Source organism: Haemorhous mexicanus, chromosome 28, assembly GCF_027477595.1.
Source record: "Haemorhous mexicanus isolate bHaeMex1 chromosome 28, bHaeMex1.pri, whole genome shotgun sequence".
Taxonomy (NCBI): domain Eukaryota; kingdom Metazoa; phylum Chordata; class Aves; order Passeriformes; family Fringillidae; genus Haemorhous; species Haemorhous mexicanus.
The window spans coordinates 3,226,219-3,249,505 of record NC_082368.1 but is presented as its reverse complement, the minus strand read 5'-3'; the positions used below and the strand labels follow the sequence as shown (position 1 = coordinate 3,249,505).

General features: G+C 51.9%; 1 protein-coding gene and 1 long non-coding RNA gene across 3 annotated transcripts; both read left to right on the top strand.

Annotated features, from left to right (window-relative positions):
- The first annotated feature begins 1,474 nt into the window (after positions 1 to 1,474).
- Positions 1,475 to 23,233, top strand: RND2 (Rho family GTPase 2). Of its 2 annotated transcripts, none has more exons than XM_059869053.1 (5): positions 1,475 to 1,647; positions 1,729 to 1,816; positions 14,048 to 14,157; positions 19,383 to 19,517; positions 21,100 to 21,594. In XM_059869053.1, the coding sequence occupies exons 1-5, from the start codon at positions 1,546 to 1,548 to the stop codon at positions 21,313 to 21,315; spliced, it is 651 nt and encodes a 216-aa protein (XP_059725036.1). In that variant the 5' UTR covers positions 1,475 to 1,545; the 3' UTR covers positions 21,316 to 21,594. The 2 variants fall into 2 exon arrangements, with proteins under 2 accessions (XP_059725036.1, XP_059725035.1); XM_059869052.1 differs by lacking the exon at positions 21,100 to 21,594 and adding an exon at positions 21,809 to 23,233 and having other exon boundaries at positions 1,482 to 1,647.
- LOC132339036 (uncharacterized) lies at positions 19,524 to 20,497 on the top strand. The gene is made up of 2 exons (XR_009489596.1): positions 19,524 to 19,733; positions 20,108 to 20,497. It is a non-coding gene; the product is annotated as an uncharacterized LOC132339036 (long non-coding RNA).
- Positions 23,234 to 23,287: the final 54 nt, after the last annotated feature.

Below are 23,287 nucleotides of genomic sequence, written 5' to 3'. Positions count from 1 at the left end.
GCTCCTTGTCTTTACTCTTTACTTGTCCCAACAACGTGCACAGCACCAATATTTATGTACAAAATATGACTGATTTCAGCAAAACAATCTGCCCCCTCAGTCCATTAATAATCTTGTTTCGCTGCCAAAACATTTTCATTTCCTTTTCTCCAGGCCTTCTTTGTCTTCCTTGTGTCTATTTTTACTGCATTTTGTGACAGGCAGCCTGTCAGTTTGCCATTTAGGTGAATCTTTCTGCAGTGTGGCCAGCAAAATACCAGCAGCAGAGAAGCCTGCTAATTAAAATCACTGCCTGTAATTTACAGAGGGATGCTCAAGGAGGGATGGAGAGCAGAAATCCCTGCCCTCTCTGCAGAGGGCTGTGAGGCCAGCCTGGGGTCATGCAGCTGCTGCAGAGTTCCCTGTCCCTGCTGATGTCACTTGGCCACAGACATTGGGGACATGGGGCTCTTTGGGCAAAGAATGCCAGCTGTCCTCATTTATAGTGGATATTTTTGCTCCTGACAAGGGGAGAGAAAGATGAGGAGGACTCCATTGATATATAAAAGGCTAATTAATTACTTTATTATACTAAATTATTCTATACATCTAAAACTGAACCTGCCAAGCTCTCAACTCTGCACACACTGCACAGAATCTCGTGGCTGTCAGTGACAGTCCTGACACACACACACACACCTGGCCCTGACAGGCCAAGGAAACAGAACACCATCACTGTGGGTAAGCAATCTCCACATTGCATTCTGCTGTGGCACAAACACAGGCACAGCAAATTATAAGAATTTTTTTTCCTTTCTCTGAGGCTCAGAGAATGCGAATCCCAGAAACATTCTTGGGAGATGTGCCTTGCTTTTTCTCTGTGAAGAGAAATGTGGGGCTACACCTGCTTCTGCTGAATTCCTCAGGGAGCAGCTCCCGTTCCCTGGGCAGCCCTGGTGAAAAGGGCATCCCCGGGCAGGGAAAGCAGCGCGGGGCCGGGGTGAGGGCCCATGCCGGGGCTGTGGGTCAATCCCGGGGGTGAGGGCCCATGCCGGGGCTGTGGGTCCATCCCGGGGGTGAGGGCCCATGCCGGGGCTGTGGGTCCATCCCGGGGGTGAGGGCCCATGCCGGGGGTGAGGGCCCATGCCGGGGGTGAGGGCCCATCCTGGGGCTGTGGATCAATCTCGCGGGTGTGGGTCCATCCCGGGGCTGTGGGTACGCCCCGGGGCTGTGGGCCCATCCCGGGGCTGTGGGTCCATCCCGGGGATGTGGGTACGCCCCGGGGCTGTGGGTCCATGCCGGGGCTGTGGGTCCATCCCAGGCACCCCGCATCCTCCACCCGCCGTGTCCAGGGGCTGGCGGCAAGCGGCAGCAGCACCGAGGGGACACCCCGAGGGGCGGTGGGGCCGGCGGGGGGCGGCTCCCGGGGCCGCGGCCGTGGCGGCTCGGCCCTGCCCAGCGCCGGCTCCGCTCCGCGCCTGGTTGGTGCCGTCGGGGCCGGGGGCGCGGCCAGGCCGGGGCCGGCCCGGTAAAGCGGCGGCGGAGCGGGCGCGGCGGCCCCGCACCATGGAGGGGCACCTGGCGCGCTGCAAGATCGTGGTGGTGGGGGACACGCAGTGCGGCAAGACGGCGCTGCTGCACGTCTTCGCCAAGGACTGCTACCCCGAGGTGCGGGAGGGCTGCGGGAGGGCGGGCCGGGCTCCCCTCCGCTCCCCTCGGCTCACCTGTGCTCTCCCCTCCGTCCCCCAGAGCTACGTGCCCACCGTCTTCGAGAACTACACGGCCAGCTTCGAGATCGACAAGCAGCGCACCGAGCTCAACATGTGGGACACCTCAGGTGGGCCGGGGATGCGCGGCGGTGGCGGGGCCGGACTCGTCCTTCCCGCCGATGGGCTCCGCGCTCCCGGAGCCGCCGGGCCGGGCTGGGGCTGGGGCAGCGGCTCCGAGCCCTGCGAGCCTCCCGGGGCACCGGGCAGCGCCGGGCGGGCGGGCGCTCCCTTGTCCCTGCAGCGGGGACCGCGATCAGAAGCGGCTGCGGCTGCAGCCCTGAGGCCGGGGGGAGCGGGGAGGAGGGAGAGTGCTGCTGGAGGAGGGAGCCCGCACCTCGTGAGGGATGCCCTGGCGCTGCCCCAGAGCCTCCGGGGCTCTCTGGCGTCTTTTTGGCTTGGTTTGGTTTTGACTCTTTGTGTGCTCGGTCGTGGTTCCGCTCAAAGCGCCGGGCACAGCTGTCCCAGCCCGCTGAGACCCGTCCCAAACTTCGTGCCTGCTCCTTCTTCAGGGGAGGCGTGAGTTGCAAGAGGAGTGCGTGATGCAGAGCTAATAGAAATACTGGCATCCCACAAAGTTCACATGCACTTTCTAATTTGTCTTTGGATCCTTTTGTACGGGCAGTGCAGCTGAATGCTGTGCTCTGCTGATGAATATACATCATGTGCTTGCTGGTGCTGTTTCCCCTAGTCTCTTAATTTTTGGAATCCTGATGATAAATGAAGTCCTCTCAGTGTCCAAGAGCAGTAGTAAATGAAAACATGACCTAGGACTTTCTTTTCCTGTTGTTCATTCAGATTCCCTGCTGTAATTTGGCATTCATTAGATGACAGCTATAGGATTAGCATAGCTCTACCTAGAGTAGTGGCTTTACTGAGTCTTGGACTAGCCCAAACATGTAAAATATGTTTGAGTCTTCTTCTGGAGCTTCCTGACCTGGGAGACCTTGCTTTCCTGATTTTTATTCCCTGAGACAAAAAGGGAATTAGATTCAGCTTTGCTGGCAAGCTGTCTGCTGTGATGTGAGCCATGAGGACACTGACTCCTGAGAGTGAAGTGTTGGCTCTCGGGGCTTTGCCAGGAGCTGTGCTTGAAGCACAGAGTGGTGGTTACATGGAAGCCCTTGCAGGGTGGCTGCTGCTGGGCTGGGGTGTGTTTGGAGTCTCTCAGATGTGGCCACAGTGAAACCATCCTGGCTGGTCTGGGGCTGCAGAGGGCTCCTTGAAGGTGCTCAGGGTGCTCCAGGACTCAGGGGTGCTCCCTGGGGTGCACAAGAGTGTTCACCCGCAGCTTGTTCACCTCCATGGCTGGGGGAGTTCAAAACTTGGGCTTCTGCAGCCTTGGGAGGGGATGTGGTGGGTTATCTTTGCTCTTGAGGATCTGTGTTTGTTATAAAAAACTTCATCTTTGCAGGGTGTAGAAGCACGTTTGAAGCATTGTTTGCTTTTTAGGAATCCTCCAGAATGATGTGCTTTGGTCTTACAAATGTTTAAAGGAAAGGACATGATAAAAAGTCCTTAAAGGATGTATCTGGCACCTGCATCTGATGCTGTCACACGTTCATTTTTCCCCCTGTGACAAAAGATGTTTTTTCCAATATTTGTCTCTGCAGCCAAAAACAAATGGACTTTGATTCTTTCTCTTTTCTCCTGTGAAAAATGTCAGGCCTTTTTAACAGCTTTGCTGTAGATAGAGTTCATCAGGTAGTTTTCCAGATAGCTTCCCTTTGATTTGAAATACACAGGAGCTAGTTCTTAATAAACAATCCTGCAAAGCACTAGACAGCAGTTTTCCCTGGTAATCAAACTGAAATTTTTAGCTGTAGACTGCAAACTGCTGTTGAGTTTCCACTAGCCTTCAGAGGCCCTTATAAATGGGAGCTTTAGCAAAAGAAGTTTTGCACAAGGGTGAGTTGAACCATCTGAGCTGAAGGGATCAGGAGTAGCTCATTGCCCACCCCCAGGAGAATGACAGGCAGTGGTGGGCACTTCCTCTTCTCTCTGGGCTACCTACTCTTTCTTTTAAGCTGCTTTTCGTATTATTCATGATAAATTCCATCCCAGCAAGAGTGAAAAAGGGTGATCCTGACATGAGGAGGGGAACACTTTCTATTTTAAATGCTCTCCTTCTCTTAGATAAGTGATTGGAACTGAAATTCCCTGAGAAATCAACAGAGACCTGGAAAGAGGAGGTGGATATTAGTTTTTTTTTTACTTTTTACTTAATTTCCCTTGCCCCATACTTAGATGAGAAAGCAGTTGGAGACTCTGGAAGCTGCACAGGGTGAGCTGAGCATCTCTCAGCAGTGGGTGATGGGGAAAGTGCAGTCTGGCCTGGAAAACTCCCTTTATGGTGCCTGAGTGTGCCTGCAGTCTGCCTGGCCACTCAGCCATCCCACTGGTAAGCCCTGTACAGCCCAGGGTGTTGCCTGCTCCCTGTGTCCTGTCATCCTGTTGGAAAATGCAGCCTTTTGAGCAGAATTGACCCCTCCTAGGTGGCAAACACAGGCTGTGACATTGGCAGCTGGCAGGCAGGAGCTCCCATTAGAGGAATATTGACACAGAGTGGATGGGAGTGATGGAGAATTGAATGGCTCCCAAATTGTACTGGGAGCTCTGATTTTCTTTAAATGTCTTTTAACTCTTTGTCCATTGTTTTCTGGGGCTGGTGGGTGACTCTGGAGAGTTTCCAGCACTGAGAATCCTTTGCAGGGTGAAATGTGTGATGTTCTGACAGGGCAGATGCTGGGACTCAAATGGGACTTTGATGGGACTGCACCAGGGAGAAAATCCCCTTGTCCAACCTCTGCTGCTGCTGCTGGTTGCATTTCATGTTAGCTTCCATCTGTCCCAGTTTGGGACAGACCATGGGAGTAAAATTGCTTCAGGTGCCATATCACAGCATGTCAGGAATGTCCCATGTCTGCTGTCACCAAGTGCTACGTGCTGTTTGCTAGAGAAAAATTGAAAAACAGTCTGACATCCTTGTCTGTGAGGGAAGGGGTGCAGAGCCTGCATGGGGCAGGCATGGCTGCAGCTCCAGGGAATGGCAGAGCCTGCATGGGGCAGGCATGGCTGCAGCTCCAGGGAGTGGCAGAGCCTGCATGGGGCAGGCATGGCTGCAGCTCCAGGGAGTGGCAGAGCCTGCATGGGGCAGGCATGGCTGCAGCTCCAGGGAGTGGCAGAGCCTGCATGGGGCAGGCATGGCTGCAGCTCCAGGGAGTGGCCATGCCCTGGCACCTCTGCTCGTGAGCCTCATGGAGGGCACGGTGCTTTGCTGCTCTTCTTGTTCCTCTTCTGGCAAATTCTTTTGCTGGCTGAACACGCTCAGCACAGAAACAACTCCTCTGCACAGGGCTGGGATCCTGTGGTGGGGGAAACTCCTGTTCAGTGGGATGTCTGATGGCTTGGGAGTGCTGTTCCCAAAGGGCTGGGTGCCTCCCAGAGCCGGACCCGGCAGGGAGAGCTTTGTTCCTGGGGCAGGTGGAGGAGGGTGCATGGCTGGTGATCATTAGCGATGCTCTGCAAGGAGTGGGCGAGTTTCGAGTTTCGTTTGAGTGCGTCAGGTCTGGGAGGGAGCATTGTTACCCCCAGGGCGTGCAGGGGCAGGGAGCTTCTGCTCAGCAAGGTAATTCTTCTTTCCCCGTGGGATCAGGGAGTGTCCCCGGGTCTGGAAGTGGAACCACTGAGGTGCTCAGCAGGTCTCTGGCAGAGAGAGCCTTCAGTGAGCAGGCTGCCCTGCTGCCCAGGGACCTGTGCTTGGGGTGTTTCCCACCATGAGCTGAGTGCACCCACTGCCCACTGGTGCACTGGCAATGCCAGCTCATGGTGGGAATGACCAATGCCCAACAGACTGGCACAATGCCCTGCCTGTTCTGCAGAGCTTCCCTGGCACTGGGTGCAAGCAAGGGGAGAGAGGAGCTCAAGCCATGCTGCTGCCCAGAGCCTTGGCAAGGCCTGGGTTGGCAGCACTGATGCTGGCAGCTCTGAGGCTTTGCCCTGTATCTAGGTGGATTTTTTGTTCTGTTTTCAATAATAATGGTGAAGAACTTACACTGTGCCTTGCAGCCTGGGCTGAGTTCTTTGCTTTTGGCTCACCCCCCCATGCTGGGAGGCTCTGCCTGCTGTGCCTGTGGCCTCACAGTGCAGGCAGGCAGAGCAAGGAGTGATCTGAGGCCGTTGAGCTGCTTGATGCATCTTTTGCTGATGCAGACTCAGCTGCAGAGTAGAGCTGCCTGCTTCTGGTAGGGACATCTTTGCCAGTGCTCAGTGGGAGAGCCAGCCTGGCATGGTGCCTTGCACAAGGTCACTGCTGCCTTGGAAAGCTGCTGGAGGGGACTGTCCTTTGTGGACCATCAGAGTGGCAGTGCCTGCTGCAGCCTGCAGTGTTGCAAAGGTCAGTGCTCACAGGTTCAGCAGTGCCCTGCTCAGCTCAGAGCAGAGCTGTGTGCCTGCCAGCTCTCCACAGCCCCTGTCTCTTCAGCAGATGTGCTTTCAAGACAAGAATAACACTGTGAATTGCAAATCCCCCTCCGCCTTCCTCTTTGCCTGTGCTCAGCAAACAGTCTGCCTTGGAATGGCCTGTGTGGGAACCCACAGGCTGTGATAACAGATCCTTCTTTTAAGGGAACTACTGAGGAATGTTGATGAGATTAGAGAGCTGAAAGGGGCTGAGTTTAGCAATGGCATCTCCATGGATGCTGGGGCTGTCTGTGCCTGCATTCCCATCGTGCAGCTCCAGGATTGCCATGGCTGCCTCTTCCCAAGTATAAGAACAAGTTCTGTCTCAGAAAGACTTCACTCTGAGGCAGACAGAAAATGTGGAGCTGCCCTTTCCATACCAAAAGAGCTCCTCCCATGCTTCCTGTTCAGACTGAGAGCCTAAAACCAGCATGCTTGTGTCGTGCCTCAGCACAAATATGTAGTTAATCCTAAAAATACAGCTGGGTCACATTCTCACGCAGGTCAGCAACCAGTCAGACAGAACTTTAAAGGGTTGCAGCAGAAATGCTGATACTGAAGTGGGTGGAGGATGGACCTAGAGAAGACATGACAGGGCATGACAGTGCCCAGGAGGATCACCTCTCTGGGCTGGGCACAGTGTGGGCCATGCTCTGTGGCTCAGGGATGGAGGCTGGTTCTGCTCTGATGGTCCCTGTGGCATCATCCATCCTTTGTCCCCTCCAGATCTGAGAGGCTCAAGCCTCTGTGGGGCCATGAGATGTCCTGGGAGTTGTGGGGGTGCTGAGGAACATTGCCTTTAGTGACAGCTGGCTGACCCTGCTGGCTGCTGTGACCTCGTGGAGAAGGGAGGATGTTCTGTGGGGTGTGTTTGTTCCCACTCAGGTGCAGACCCCTTTCCCACAGCCCAGAGGTGATTTGCTCTCTCCTGTGCTCTGCTCTCCCTGCTCCTCTTGCCCCAGATTCTGAAGATAAAATCTCCACTCCATTAAACTTAGCAAGAGTACAGGCCCAGCCTTCCCTGTGGGAAGAAACCTTATCTGGCAGCCAAATGCTTGGGGAGGGCTCTAATGCCTGTGAGCAGTAACCCTGCAATGTGCAGCACTGCTCCATGAGAATTGTGTCCAGCCAGCCCTCAGCCCTGTTCCCTGAGGGCAGAGTGTGCTGCCTGTGCTGCAGGAAGCTGTTGCCCCTCTAGGACCCTGTTGTACCCTGCAGAAAGGATGACAGGCAGGTTGTGGCAATGCCAGCTGCCCTTGTGACATGGCAGGAGTGCCAGGAAGGGGCTTGTGACCCCCATTTGTCTCCCTGCTCAGCTGCTGCAGGCATGAAAAGGCTGGGAGGGCTCCTCAGCTGCATCTGCTGGGGAGTCCTGCCAGTCCTGCCATGCCAGACACCCTCTGATGTGTCACTGACATATTTTATGGAAATCCTTTTGCTAGGATTTTGCTGCTGAGAAGCCTCAGAAAAGAAATATAACCAATAACTCTCTGATGGCTGTGGAATGTGGTCTGGAGGTGGTTTACAAACAGGTGCATCTTTCAATGGTCTCATGTGAATTGTTTTTACCTGATGACCAATCACAGGTCCAGCTGTGTCAAGGTTGTGAGCAGTCACAAGATTTTATTATCACTCTTTTCTAGCCTTCTGATGTCTCCTTTCTCTTTCTTTAGTGTAGTTTTAGTATATAATTTTCTTTTAATATAATATAGATCATAAAATAATAAATCAGCCTTCTGAAACATGGAGTCAAGATTCTCATCTCTCACCTCATCCTGGGGACCCTCAAACACCACCACAGTGATGCTCCCCCAGGAGCTTTCAGGAGCTCCTCACAGTTGCTGGAGGGAGGTTTGCAGCTGAGCAAGCTTCTCTGGCCACAGGTGAGGCAGGACACAGGACTGGGATGAGGCAGAAGAGCTCAGTTCCTGCCTGAGCTCCGGGTTCCTCCACTGGTAAATCCAGCAGAACAGCCTCCTCCTGAGGGGCAGGCTTCCAGTAATAAGATCTGGAGAAGGGCCCAGAAATGCCACCTCAGCCTATGCAAATACCATTGCCTTCCTCCTGAAGGTGTGCCAGCTGGGCTCTTTAGTAATTCACTCATTTTTGTATGTGCATTGTAAGAATTAGAAGCAGAGGTTAATTGTCCAAGCTGATGAGCTGTTTTTTTTCAGTTGTGCACTTCCCAGAGGAGTGTTTATTCTATCTCACAGAGCAGTTTCCTCCTTTCCTACACTTCAGGGGTTTGCAGTGATGTTGCACAAGCAAGACAAATGTCAAAGTTCAGCCAGGACAGAAGGTTCTGGAAGTCCTGGGGCTGTTGACTTGCTCCTGCTTTGGCAGCTTTGTCCTCTTACCCAGAGCTTGGGTGGGATCTTGTGACAGTGGTCACAGGGGTCCCAGGATGAGGGAAGAGATGAGAATCTTGACTCCATGTTTCAGAAGGCTTGATTTATTATTTTATGATATAGATTATATTAAAAACTGTACTAAAAGAATAGAAGAAAGGATTTCTGCAGAAGGCTTGCTAAGAATAGAAAAGGAATGAATAACAAAGGTTTGTCTCTGACTGAGACAGTCTGGACAGCTGGACTGGGATGGGCCATTAATTAGAAACAACCAGGTGAGACCAATCCCAGATCCACCTGCTGCATTCCACAGCAGCAGATAAGAATTGTTTACAGTTTGTTCCTGAGGCCTCTCAGCTTCTCAGGAGGAAAAAATCCTAAGGAAAAGATTTTTTATAAACATGTCGGTGAAAGGATCTGTCTGGCAGAGTGGACATCCTCTGTCATCTCTAAGGGCTGCTGCTCATCTGGCACCTCTGTGTGGGAAGGTGACCCAAAACTCTTTGTGTTGTCAGTATAGCCCTGCAGAAAGCTGGGATGAATTTGTGTTTCATTCCACAAAGGCTGCTCTTGGCAGTGCCTCAGCATTGCTGCCTCTTTGGGGAGAGCTTACAGTGAGCCCCCCAAGTGTGCTGCTGAGAAACTGAGGTCTTGGCAGTGCTCATCTCTGTTTTAGCCAGAGCTGGAAGCCCCTTGGAGAGCAGATCATGGCTCTGCATGGCTTTCCCTATTGTTGGAGGGAGGGTGTCTGTGAGAGGAGGCTCATCATCTCTAAAACAGCTAACAAGGAACAAATGAAGATTAGCACCATGTTGGTAGAGATGAAACAGCATATTTCAGTCCCCTGCCCCAGGATCTCTGAGCTGCAGTGCCAGGCACTCCAGGATCTACCAGGCAAGGCCAAAGAGGAGCCACTCATGCTTGTATTGTAGACAACAATGTGAATTTTATTTTTAAGCTGGTTGTAGGCTTGCTCCAGTTTTCTCTTTAATCATGAGCAGATGCACTTAGGTCCTGTTTCTTGCAGACCTGGTGCCAAGTGGGAGAATGACTCATGCAGTAAAGGAAGGCTGAATCTGCAGACACACCAGCCTTGGGCTCCTTGTGTGTGTTTGGAATTGCCAGACTGTGATCTCTGGAGTGTCTTGCTGGAGGATCTGTAAGGTGTCAAGTGCTCATAATCCATAAAACTGAAGAGCTAGAGTTGAAGGCTCTGGCTTTTTTGGGTTGTTTTGGGGGGTGTTTTGTTGGTTTGGTTTTTTTTAGTTGTCATATGCAATGAAAAAGTAATAGATGCAAAACAGGATTTCCTGGTTCAGTAGAGATGTCCTCAGAGCAAGCTGGGGATCACCCTGGCTGGGAGCAGTGCAGCTCCTCTGCCCCACAGGGCAGCACTGAGGTGGGCAGAGGCTGCTGCTGGCTGGGAGCTGAGTGCCAGCTGAGGTGCCAGGGTGTAAAACAACACCAGGGGTGACTCCTGCTCTTTGGAGGTAATGAATGTGAAGCAAATTTTGATCTCATTAAAAAAGATCAGGTTTTTTACCTCGTGCTTCCCTTCCCTGAGCACGGGGGTCTCTCTTGTGGTCCCAGGTGATGAGAGCAGGGTTCCTGGCAGGATTCCTGGCACTGGGATGAGCCTGTGAGGGTCCTGTGGGATGCTGGGGGGCTGCAGCAGCCTGTGGGCTCTCTGCTGAGGGGCTGGCTGGCTGCTGAGGAGCAGCAGGTTGCTATGATACAGTTTGCTGTGGCAATGTCTGTGCTGAATGAGCCAAAGCTGCCCCTACAAAAGGAGCATTCCTTGGCTGGGAGGGGGTAGATTTATCTGAAGTGTTTATGTAAAACTGAGAAGCTGCAGGGAGAGGATGTGCGTGGGAACGTTTCCTCCAGCACCAGGGCCCCTGTCTGGAGGCAGACAGCTCTGTGTGCATGGGGGAGAGGGCAGGGCTCAGATAAAGGGCTGGGCTAATTCAGGCATGCAGATCAGCCCTGGATCTCCTGTCCTGTGCTCTCAGCCCGTGGCAAAGATGAGACTGAAGAGCCTGTTCAAAGCCTGTGAAAGCAGCCCTGGGCTGGGCAGGGCTGGCTCGTGTGGCTGTGGCTGTGCCAGGTGTGGCTCTGCCAGGTGTGAGCTGCAGCAGTGTGAGCCTGAGGCGAGGTCACAAACCTCTGACCAGGACCCTGGCTCACCCTGGCTCACCCTGCCTGCCTGTGTGGCATCCCTGTCCCCAGAGATGCCCAAGATGCCACAGGGACTGGCTCCTTTCCATTAGGGAGCTTGACCTTCCCTCTAGGAAGAGGCCTGGGCTCTGCAGAGGTCAGGGTCTGTTTCTTCAGTGCTGATCCCAACCCCTTCCCTTCCCAGTGACTTTGCAGGGACAGAGCCCCATCTCTCCCCGGGAGGAGCAGGGGCTGCAGGTGCCTTTGCTCCTCTGGGCTGGCTGTAGGAGTTGGAGACACCTGGAGCCAATCTTTCTGGGAATCCAGTTGCACTTCAAATCCAGAGCACCTTCCTCTGGCTGTGTGGAGTGGCAGGGGCTGGGTGGTCGCAGCCCTGGAGCTCTTCTGTTGTTGGTGCCATGGTCTGAGCTGGATGGCCAGTCCCTGGCACGGGGCAGGGTTTGGGAAGGCTCCACAAAGCCCTCAGCCTGCCCCATGTGGGCTCTGGGCAGAGAGAGGAGCATCAGGCTCTGCTCCTCAGGTGTTTGCAGAGCTCCTGCTGTGCTGGGGGACTGAGCCCCTGTGCACAGAGGACCTGCAGAGAATCAGCCCATTCTCCTCTGGTGCCCAGCCCAGGCAGATTTCCATCCTTCCAGAAACATAAGCCACCATCATCCATAATTCATCAGGTGCTGAACTTCACTGAGGAGCCACCTGACACCTGGGTGGGAAGGTGCCAGGTTCTGACATCTCAAGGAGCTGCAGCAGGAAGCAGGTCTGGCTTCCTCAGCCTAGGGTGGCAATCCTGCTTTTGGAGGAGGCAGATTCAGCAAGCACTCTGCTGTCTCTGTTTCCTGTTCCCATAAATAAAATCTGCTTCTCATCCCTCCAGGAAATTTAAGTTATTTGTCTTTGCAGTATAAAACCAAAGCAGTGTTTTTAAGTAGCAGTGAGGCTGATTGCTCCATGACTGTTTGCTGAAGTGTCTGTACTCACCAACAGAGTGCAGTGCAAATAAAAATGCTGTGGCACAGTGACTTTACTGCCTGAAATTTGCATTGAAGGTGTGTGTGTGTGTGTGTGTGTGTGTGTGTGTGTGTGTGCACATGTCTGTGGTAGAAGCTGTGCAGGATTCAGGCTGGGCTCTTTGCCTGCTCACAGAGCTCCTGTGGAATGCAGAATCCTCCCCTTCCATTTATAGCTCATTCACCAAATCCTGTCACTTCTATATACCAAAAAGAATCTGTCTGACTTTTTCCAGCACAAATCCAGAAAGAAGGCAATCCATTTTTACCTCTAACAAATTCTCACAACCTCTGTGAGCAAGCTCTCCTGTACAAAGATAGCAAGGGAGGATACAAACCAGCAGCAGCATTTGCTGGCTTCTCTCAGCCACACCTTTCTGCTGTTAGGGGTGCAGCACTGGCATGACAAGTGATGGAATCCAGGCGTGAGTGGTGAGCCAGGCTGAGCCTTCCTGTGTGAGCAGCATCCCCAGCAGCACTTGCCAGATGCTCACTAGGGAGAAAGAGGGATGCAAAACTTGCCTCTTCACTCTGTCAAGGGATAAATATATGAAAACAAGGACAAACCTCCTGGCTTCCATGCTTAAACAAAGGAACTAAAATCCTCTGCCAATCCAACTCTGGTGAACCTTATGGTGTGTGGTCACTGGTTGCTCTGGTTTGAAAGCAAAACCAGTGAGAGACTCCAAGTCAGAAATAGTTTCTTAGGAATAGATAAAAACATGCAATAATACAAAAGAAAAAAACACTGACAGAGTCAGAACACAACCTGACACCCTCTGTGTCAGGGTGCTGGTAGCAGTCCAGTTGGAATGGTGGCTGCAGCCCTCCTGGAGTGTCAGGTGTGGTTTTGTTGGAGCAGTGATCCTGGAGAAAGGTGTGGTCTTCCTCTGAAGATCCCATGGGAAAGGCAGCTGTTCCTCTGGGAATCCAGTGGAAAGGCTGTGCTGGTGTCCTAAAAGTCTCAGATTATATCTGGGTAGGAATGCTTGGCTCCTCCCTCTGGGCAGAGCATCTCTCAGTGGGATGATGGAATTTTATCAGTCATTCAGTGACTGCCCATTAACAGCAGATATCTCCCCATGGGGAGGATTGGTTGTGGAAGAAATAAAGAAAACTGCCCAATTAACAGAAGATAACTGCCACCCCTCTAAGAGATGGCAAATAAAACACACATTGGCTTGCAGTATGGGACACTGGTCAGAAGCTCAGGTTAACATCCTTTGTCTTCAACAGAGCAGTCTGCACCTTGAGGCAGTGTCTCCAGTGGTTACTGGAATTAAAGATCTGTGCCTGGTGGAGAGGGCTGAGGGTGCCAGGCTGCCCCTTGGCCCAGCAGCAGTGGCATGGGACCTGCTGAAATGAAATTAAAGGAGGCTGATGATTTTAAAAAGGAAAACTGCCTGTTTATTAAAATTTAGAACATGCCCCAGTTCCACCCCAGGGCCTGTGCTGCAGCCTTTTGTTTCTGTGCCAAACCTCCTCTGGTAGCTGGGATTCTGCAGAGCTTGAAAGGGGGGCTCTGTTGTGGCCCCTGCTATCATCTAGCGGGGACTTAGTGCCCACCGTGACAGATCTGTGACAGATGGTGCCCAACGTGGGGCTTGAAAACATCGAGGGCATCTGCGAGCTCCGCCTGTGTTGGGGGAGATGAAACAGGAAAGCCTTATAAATGTGATTGATTGCCTGGCAAAAGATTTTGAGAATATAGAAACTATAAGTGAGATTGAAAGGAAAGCAAGCTTTGAGATCCCTTAGTTACTGGACAACTGGAAAACGATGGCATGGCTGGCTGAAGGTAATCCCCTTTGGATGGAACAGCACCCTCTGCTTGCAGACAGGTCTAAGGGTCAGAGCAGACCCTGCTAGCTGGGCAGAAGGGATCCAAAGGGGAGTTTTTAGGGTTTAAAATGTAACACAGTATGGTAATGTAATGATTCTTATAGGCTGTATGTAAATGCTATGGGATTTGTATCTTGTACCAGATTGGTTAGTGAGAAATAGAATATTCAACACAGAAGAAGATTTATTGTATTGTACTGGGAACCTTGCTCTCTCATCCTCTTTCCCACTCTCTTTACTTCTCAGGCCTGCTCCAAGCTGTGGCTGGCAGCTCCCAGCAGGGCCCTGCACCCAGGCCCTTTGCAATGAACTGCAAGTTCCACAGCCTGGCTTCAGAGATCTCTCATTTCTGTCCATCCTGACCGTACTGCCCCCCTGCCACTCCTACATACCTACAACTCTAAGAGGAGCTGAACCTGCCTACAAAAGCCAACTTTGTTTATAACACTGACCCCGCTCCCCTCCACAGGCTCGGCCTACTACGACAACGTGCGGCCCTTGGCCTACCCCGACTCGGACGCTGTGCTCATCTGCTTTGACATCAGCCGCCCCGAGACCCTGGACAGTGTGCTCAAGAAGGTGAGTGCCAGCAGCCACAGGGGTGCTCTGCCCCACCCTGCCCTCAGACCCTGCACAGTGTGCTCAAACAGGTGAGTGCCAGCAGCCAGAGGGGTGCTCTGCCCCACCACGCCCTGAGATCCTGGACAGTGTGCTCAAACAGGTGAGTGCCAGCAGCCACAGGGGTGCTCTGCCCCACCACACCCTCAGACCCTGCACAGTGTGCTCAAACAGGTGAGTGCCAGCAGCCAGAGGGGTGCTCTGCCCCACCATGCCCTCAGACCCTGCACAGTGTGCTCAAACAGGTGAGTGCCAGCAGCCACAGGGGTGCTCTGCCCCACCACGCCCTCAGACCCTGCACAGTGTGCTCAAACAGGTGAGTGCCAGCAGCCACAGGGGTGCTCTGCCCCACCATGCCCTCAGACCCTGGACAGTGTGCTCAAACAGGTGAGTGCCAGCAGCCACAGGGGTGCTCTGCCCCACCATGCCCTCAGACCCTGCACAGTGTGCTCAAACAGGTGAGTGCCAGCAGCCACAGGGGTGCTCTGCCCCACCACACCCTCAGACCCTGCACAGTGGGCTCAAACAGGTGAGTGCCAGCAGCCACAGGGGTGCTCTGCCCCACCATGCCCTGAGACCCTGCACAGTGTGCTCAAACAGGTGAGTGCCAGCAGCCACAGGGGTGCTCTGCCCCACCACACCCTCAGACCCTCCACAGTGGGCTCAAACAGGTGAGTGCCAGCAGCCACAGGGGTGCTCTGCCCCACCACAGTGTCCCTGTGCCCTGAGGCTCTCATCAGGGCTCAGAGCTCTGGCCCCTGTGGTCATAAAGATATGAAAAAGTTCTAATCCTGTCCTTTGAAACACTGTGTCTTAAAAAGTTGACAGTGATGTTGTTCTTTTAAAAGACTGCATTTTCAGACAACAATAATAACAATAACAATAATATGTGGTGGTGGTCACAGGGGTCCCAGAACGAGGGAAGAGATGAGAACCTTGACTCCATGTTTCAGAAGGCTGATTTATTATTTTATAATGTATATTATATTAAAAGAAAATGAATACTAAAACTATACTAAAATAATAGAAGAAAGGATTTCATCAGAAGGCTGGCAAAGGAAAGGAATGGAATGGGATGATAATAAAATCTTGTGACTGACCAGAGAGTCCAAGACAGCTGGACTGGGATTGGCCATTAATTAAAAGCAACCACATGAGACCAATCAAAGATGCACCTGTTGCATTCCACAGCAGCAGATAATTATTGTTTACATTTTGTTTCTGAGGCCTCTCAGCTTCTCGGGAGAAAAGACCCTAACAAAAGAATTTTTCATAAAATATGTCCATGACAATAATAATATAATTTCTTAGTAGGTTTTGACATCAAAAATAGAAAAAAATGTATAAGCTAATACTGTGAAAGAAATTGTAGACTTTAAAATTAAACACTTGACAACATAATTTTAGGATTTGTGTTTCACAGCTGGGACCTGATCCTGCAAAAAAGCCAATTTCTGTTATGCAAGTGCACTTCTAAACTGCAAGCCTAGGCTGTAAAATTAAAATTGTGCTATCTATTTTGCAAGGGTTTGGCCTCAAATTGTAGAACCTTGTCAGAGATTTCTTCTTTAAATAGATTTATGAGGATGTCTGGCCCCATGGCCTTGCCTGGAGTTCCTGTGCTCAGAGGAGGATGGTCAGGTGCTCTGCTTGGTCTGTGCAGAAGGCAAGATATTTCCATTTGGAAGGAACCCAGGGGGTGGTGGCAGCTTGCAGCATGTGTGTGGGGTCTGTGTTCACACCTGCAAATGTGGGGGCAGAGGGAAATGTTGGGCATTTGATCTGTTTTCCATCAAAACCTTGGAAGGTCTCTGCCAGCAGAACCACCAGTGGATCTCTGCCAGCAGACCCACCAGTGGATCTCTGCCAGCAGAACCACCAGTGGATCTCTGTCAGCAGACCCACCAGTGGATCTCTGCCAGCAGACCCACCAGTGGATCTCTGTCAGCAGACCCACCAGTGGATCTCTGCCAGCAGAACCACCAGTGGATCTCTGTCAGCAGAACCACCAGTGGATCTCTGCCAGCAGAACCACCAGTGGATCTCTGCCAGCAGACCCACCAGTGGATCTCTGCCAGCAGAACCACCAGTGGATCTGCCAGCAGAACCCAATGGATCTCTGCCAGCAGACCCACCAGTGGATCTCTGCCAGCAGACCCACCAGTGGATCTCTGCCAGCAGAACCACCAGTGGATCTCTGCCAGCAGAACCACCAGTGGATCTCTGCCAGCAGAACCCAATGGATCTCTGCCAGCAGAACCACCAGTGGATCTCTGCCAGCAGAACCACCAGTGGATCTCTGCCAGCAGAACCACCAGTGGATCTCTGTCAGCAGACCCACCAATGGATCTCTGCCAGCAGACCCACCAGTGGATCTCTGCCAGCAGACCCACCAGTGGATCTCTGCCAGCAGACCCACCAGTGGATCTCTGCCAGCAGACCCACCAGTGGATCTCTGCCAGCAGACCCACCAATGGATCTCTGCCAGCAGACCCACCAGTGGATCTCTGCCAGCAGACCCACCAGTGGATCTCTGTCAGCAGACCCACCAGTGGCTGTGGATGGCCTGCAGCAGCTGGGATGTAGCCCCTGTGCCTGTTTCCAAGCAAGCAGAGTGCTCAGTTTTTTGGCTCTCCCCTCAGTTCAGCATCTGCATAGTGAAGAAGACAGCAATCAGTTCTCTATAGCTCGTCAACAGAAATGATGAGCTGTGGTGCTGAATTTGAAGTGAGTTAGTGAGATGAGATGGCACAATGCCACTGGCCTGGAGAGCAGGCAGGGCCCTAAGCCTGGCACAGCTGAGTGCCTGTGCTCTGTGGGAGCAGCTGAAAGTTTTCTACCTGCACCTCAGTGCCTTTCAGAGAGCTGATATTCCAGCTGGCAGATCCCAGAGAGCCTCACAGGGCTGGGGATCTGCAGTGCAGCACCCCTGGCTGGTCTCCAGTGGGTCACTTCTGGGAGAAGGTCCCACACAAGGCTTCCCTCTGAGGTGAAGTCCAGCAGCCCCTAATGCTGCTCAGAGGAGGGAGGGTAAGTGGTTTCCTGGCTGCATCCCTTGGTCCTGGCTGTGCCCTGCTTCCTCCCATGCATGCAGGGAGCTGTGGTTCTGCTGTGCAGGACTGCATCCTGTCCTGGGGGGCTGGCATCTCGATTGTGACACTCTCTGAGACACCAAGGCATGAAAAGCACCACAGAGCAGCAGCTCCCATGGCTGTTCTCCTCAGAGAGCCCCAGGGCTGGAATGGCCAAAGCCTGAACATGTCACATTGTGCTGCCTGGCCTCTTGGCCTCTCCACATTTTGCCAAATGTTGAGCTGAAGCAAGTGCCTCTTACTCAGCTGCTGGGAGGGCTGAGAAGTGGGTCTTTGTCTCAGGAGTGTCCTGGTGAGGGGACAAAGACCCTTCAGATAAATTGGTCAATGGCTCAGTGTTGGCTTCCAGAGCAGGTCCTGGGTACCAAGCAGGCTGGGTGGAGGGAGGGTGTTTCATGTGGACTCAAAGAATTCGCTGCTCAGCTTGGGAGTCAGCAGAATAATAATGCAAGTGAATCACTTGTGCCTTAATGAAATACAAACCTCTCAATAATTAGGTGGGGCTGGGAGTTATTTGACTCTCTGCACACTTTTCATGTGAGTCCACCCTGCTCAGTGCGTGGCTTTCCCTGTACAGCCTCACAGATGTTTTGAGTGCTGCTAGGCAATGTTTTTTTGATATGGTAACTTAAAATAAACCCTAAATCCCAGGGGATTTCTTAAGTGCCTCTGAGTAGATGCCTTGTTTCCTTTGGTGCAGGCTCACAGCCTTATAGCAGTGAGGAAAATTCCTAAGACACCATGAAGCTGAAATGGGTTTTAGCTTGTGATATCAGGCAAATAAGGAAAATAACATTTCCTGTTCAAGCCTCAGGCAAAAATGCAGCAGAGGAAATCTTTATTAATGCCTCCCCTCTGATGCCTGGGCTGCTGTACAGCATGTACAGTTGAAGGGGCAGAGTGCAAGCAAGCAGCTCTGCCTTTCATGCAGAACAAGATTTCATGGAGTGGTGCTTTGGTTCTGACAAGTCTTGATAGCACAACAGGTTTCAGTCATGCAGGAGGAGGTCACAGCTCTCTCCATAGAATAGGGAGCCCTGTTTCACTGCAGGGACCTCTGCCAGGTGTGAACAGACCTTGTAGCTCAAATCCTTCACATAAATTAGAGTGAAAGCTCCAAAAGAAGTGGATCTGTTCATTGTGAGGTTGTGTAGGTCTGTGGCTGCAGCACCATGACCTCCAGCACCCTGCCCAGGGGCTGGGGGTGCCTGAGTCCTGGGCCAAGCAGATACCTGGAGATACCTAGGACAATCTCCTGATAGAAAATAAGATTTTTCATATTTTGCAGTTGCTTTGGTCTGATACTGGTTGAATGACATTTGGGTGGTTTTTAGCCCTCCCTTCCCCACGAGGTTGTGGACACTGGGCTTGATGGCTTGGTTTTCTTTCTGCTTCTAATTGCCCAGGGTATACTTTAACCCTGAGTTATTGTGGCAGGAAATTGCTAATTCCAAGTGACACTTCAGCTGGGGGTAATCTCTATTTATTATCTGCTTTCTACTTCAGCACCACTAGATAAGTAACTGGGGCATTGACATGCTGATGGAGCTGTGCAGGTCTCCCCCGGGGGAGGTCACAGGTGATGGATTTATTTACTGCTGCAGACACAGATGACATCAAGCATTCACTTTGGGAGCTTTGAAAGGAGTAATTTGTATCAAGGACATGGATGTTTGCCCTGGCCTTCTCTTTCCATTGCTTCAATTCTTAATTTCCCTGGCTATAGCTGTGCTCTGAACATCATCATGTCTTTAACAGGTGGTTCCCAGTAATGAATAGTGTGTGAGTGTGCAAAGAGCTCTCCCTGGCCCTGTTGACCCTTGGGGTCCCAGATCTGAGCCCCAGACTGTGTGGCTGTTGTTTTTGCACAGCCAGGACTGGCCTGCTGTGGCCTTGCACAGGGGAGCACCACTTGGATGGGGCAGGTTTGCAGGGCGTGATCTGGAACAGGCGAGCATGAAGGGTGCTCTGGCCATTCCCATCCTTGCCCTTGGCAGTCATTAAAGAGCCCTGATATGCTAATCAGTGTTTGACCAGTTGTGACACCCTGTTTGGAAAAGCCACACCCAGCAGAGCCTGTCCTTTCCTCCACAGTGGCAAGGGGAGACGCAGGAGTTCTGCCCCAACGCCAAGATCGTGCTGGTGGGCTGCAAGCTGGACATGAGGACAGACCTCAACACCCTGAGGGAGCTCTCCAAGCAGCGCCTCATCCCTGTGACACACGAGCAGGTGGGTGTGGGCAGTGCCCAGGGAGGGGACAGCTGTGCCCTGTCACCCACTGCACCCAGGCCCTGGGCTGCAGCTGCTTTGGTCGTGGCTCAGAGCTGCTCCTGTTACCACCACTCTTGTCCCCAGCTCTGGAAGACCCAATTCCTGATGCTCTGCTGAGCAGCCAGCCAGTTAGCAGCCAGAAAAGTCATTCCTTACAGCAGGTGGATTTGACAGGTTGGGCTGGCTAAAGGGGAGTGTTGTCCTTCTGCATCTCCTGTTTGGTGCAGCTCTTTCTGCTCCCAGTGACTCCTGCTTGGTTTCTGTGTTGAGGCAAAACTGCAGGGGGGGAAGAAACCACAGCTGGGGGCTGAGGGGCTGCTGCCAGTGGCCTCCAGAGTGAGCAGGTGGGTTTGGGCAGTGCCCAGGGAGGGGACAGCTGTGCCCTGTCACCCACTGCACCCCGGCAGCTGCTTTGGTCGTGGCTCGGAGCTGTTCTTGTTTCCACCACTCTTGTCCCCAGCTCTGGAAGACCCTCACCTATTCCTGGTGCTCTGCTGAGCAGCCTCCAAAGTCATTCCTCCAAGCAGGTGGAAGTGCCCTTTAGCCAGGTTGGGCTGGCTAGAGGGGAGTGTTGTCCTTCTGCATCTCCAGTTTGGTGCAGCTCTTTCTGCTCCCAGTGACTTTAAGTTTGCTGATAAATGAAATTAGACATTGAAAGATGAAAGAAACAATGGGCGAGAAAAACCCCTAAATTCCATAAGAATTAAAAATTAAAAGGGAGGGTTATACATTAGAGGGAAATCTTTGGGATCAGGTGTTCTGGGAAGTCTGAACCTCTCAAGTACCTCAGCTAATGGGGAAAGAGAGAAGGGAAATGTGGGAAATTGGGATAAAAAGGAAGGCTGAGTCCTGTGGTGGTGTTTGAGGTTCCCCAGGATGAGGGAAGAGATGAGAATTTGACTCCATGTTTCAGAAGGCTGATTTATTATTTTATGATATTATATTATATTAAAGGAAATGATATAGTAAATCTATTCTAAAGAAAGGGAAAGGATACATACAGAAGGCTGGAAAAGAATTATAATAAAAACTGTGACTGACCAGAGTCCCAACACAGCTGGAGGGGATTGGTCATTAATTAAAAACAAGTCACATGGAACCAGTCAAAGATGCACCTGTTGGTGAGCAATCTCCAAACCACATTCCAAGCAATCAGATAATTATTATTCACATTTCTTTTCTGAGGCTTCTCAGCTTCTCAGGCGAAAAATCTTGCTGAAGGGATTTTTCATAAAATAGCACAGTGACAAATGTTTGCAAAAAGCCAATAATGAAATACGCGTTTTGGGGATTAATTTTCCTAACAATATTCATTTTAATGAACATTTTAATGCGAAAAGCCAATCATAAAATCTGCATTTTTCACACATCCTCCTTGGCCAGCATGGTGTCCTAACCCTCTTGCCATCCCTGCTGCTCTCTCTGACTGCAGGGCCAGAGATAAAAGTTAAGATAGATAAAAGTTAAGGTATAGATTGGTTCTACTGTATTAAGATGCTCAGCAAAGAAAAGTCTATAATTCATTGTAACCAAAACTCAGGGTGTCCAGGCCTGCCTGCAGCTGGAGCTGACAGCTGTAGGCACAGCTCTGTCACCCCCCACCCTGGACTGCTGGGACATCTTGGATGGAATAAACTGCATTTTGGAGAGCCACCTGGAGTCCTGCATCTCTCATTTTGGCTCTTACAGCTGTGTCCTCCAAAAATTGGAGAGACCCCAGGGGAATGCCCCATGGCCTCCCCCTTTATTTGAATAAAGTCAAAGGACTCCTCTGTCTCCTTTTTGGACACAAACCTCTGGTGTTTGTGGATTAATTTTCCTAACAAAAGGGATGGTTATACATTAGAGGGAAATCTTCAGTATCAGGCTTATTGGGAAATTTTTACCTCTCAAGTACCTCAGCCAATGGGGAAAGAGAGAGGGAAATGTGGGAAATTGGGATAAAAATTGGAGAGATCCCAGGGCAATGTCCCATGGCCTCCCCCTTTATTTGAATAAAGTCAGAGGACTCCTCTGCCTCCTTTTTGGACACAAACCTCTGATGTTTGTGCATTAATTCTCCTAACAATATTCATTTTAACATTTGCGAAAAGCCAATCACAAACCACCCATTTTGTGGGTTAATTTTCCCAGCGATATTCATTTCACTGACCATTTTAATGCGAAAAGCCAATCCCAAAATGCACATTTTCCCCCTGTGCACGGTGTCCTAACCCTGTTCCCCTCCCTGCTGCTCTCTCTGGCTGCAGGGCAGCGCGCTGGCGCGGCAGATTGGGGCAGTGGCCTACGCCGAGTGCTCCTCCAAGGTGTCTGAGAACAGCGTGAGGGACGTGTTCCACCTGACCACGCTGGCCTCGGTCAACAGGGTGCACAAGAACCTGAAACGCAGCAACTCCAAACGGGGACTGAAGCGGGCGTCACAGATGCCTGGCAGGACAGACTTCCTGAGTGACACAGAGATCAGGAAAGACCGAGCCAAGAGCTGCTCCATCATGTGAGGAAGGGGCTGTAAATAACGCGTGTGTGTTGTCCATTTGTACAGTGACTGGCTGAGACAAGGGCGTGGTGCTGGCTGCAGGAGCTAGCCTGCCTTTCCAAAGCCTTTTTCTCAGTCTCTAGGGCTGAGCAAAGGTGCCAGCTGCAAGCAGGGCTGCACGAGTTGCCCTGCACTGTGGAGACTTCTGCTGCTGTGCAGATTGCTTGGGATGAAGGAACCACTTGGCAGAGGAGTATTCTGGTGCTGGAAGGTCTGTGACTGGGTGAAACACAGTCAGAGGGAGCCATGCTGTGTGTGTGTGTGTGTGTGTGCCACCCTCCTGGCCCCACAGCCCAGGCCCTGCCCCTGTGCAGCTGTACAGCACACACAGTGTGGGCTGGGGGCTCTGTGGGACCTGGGCTGGAGGGAGGAGGGGGATTGGGAGCAGCAGAGTGTGATCAGGAGAAGGTATTCTTCCAATCTTCCTTCAGAAGGGAAATGATGTTTGAGGTGATGCTGTTGGACAGCAAGTGCATGGAAGGTGCAGGTCTGGGCCAGAGCTGGGAGGGAGGGCTGGGAAGGAACCTTAACCCGATGAGACAGCAGCACAGCAGCCCACCTCCTGCAAAGAAAACAGACAGATGTCTCTTCCCACAGCATTTCAGATACTCAAACTGCATCTGAAATGCAGCCAAGTGGATCTGGCTCTAAGGGAGAGGTGTGTCCCAGCAGATGCATCCTGAGAATCGTGGTTCCCTCCCACAAGCAAATGCCCCTGGGGAGCTTTGCTGACACCTGGGCTCTCCCTGGGCCCTCCCCCTGTCCTGCACACACGGCTCCCAACAAGAACTGCAATAACAATCCATGTCCTGCTCCCCACCCACTTCCAGCTGCAGGTTGTGTTGCATGGTGCTGTGTTTGTCTGGTATTGATGAGAAAAATGCCTTTATGCATATCTGCACCCTGTCTCTGCTGTGGCAGGGGGAGAGGAGGTGCTCCCTGCCCTTGTGCCTTGCTGTCTGGCCTCCTCCCAGCATCTCCCATTGCTTCTGCTGCTGCCCCCTCTGAATGCCTTTGATGACAGTATTAGCCTGGGCTTCATGTCACATGGACACTTTATGGAAAAATAGAATCTGCTCTGTTGCCAGATCCAGCTGTGTCTGTGGGCTACAGGAAAAATAAACATGATTGGAAAATCTGTGGTGCTTGGCTGTGTTTATTTTTAACTCAAACCACACATCCTCTCAAAAGC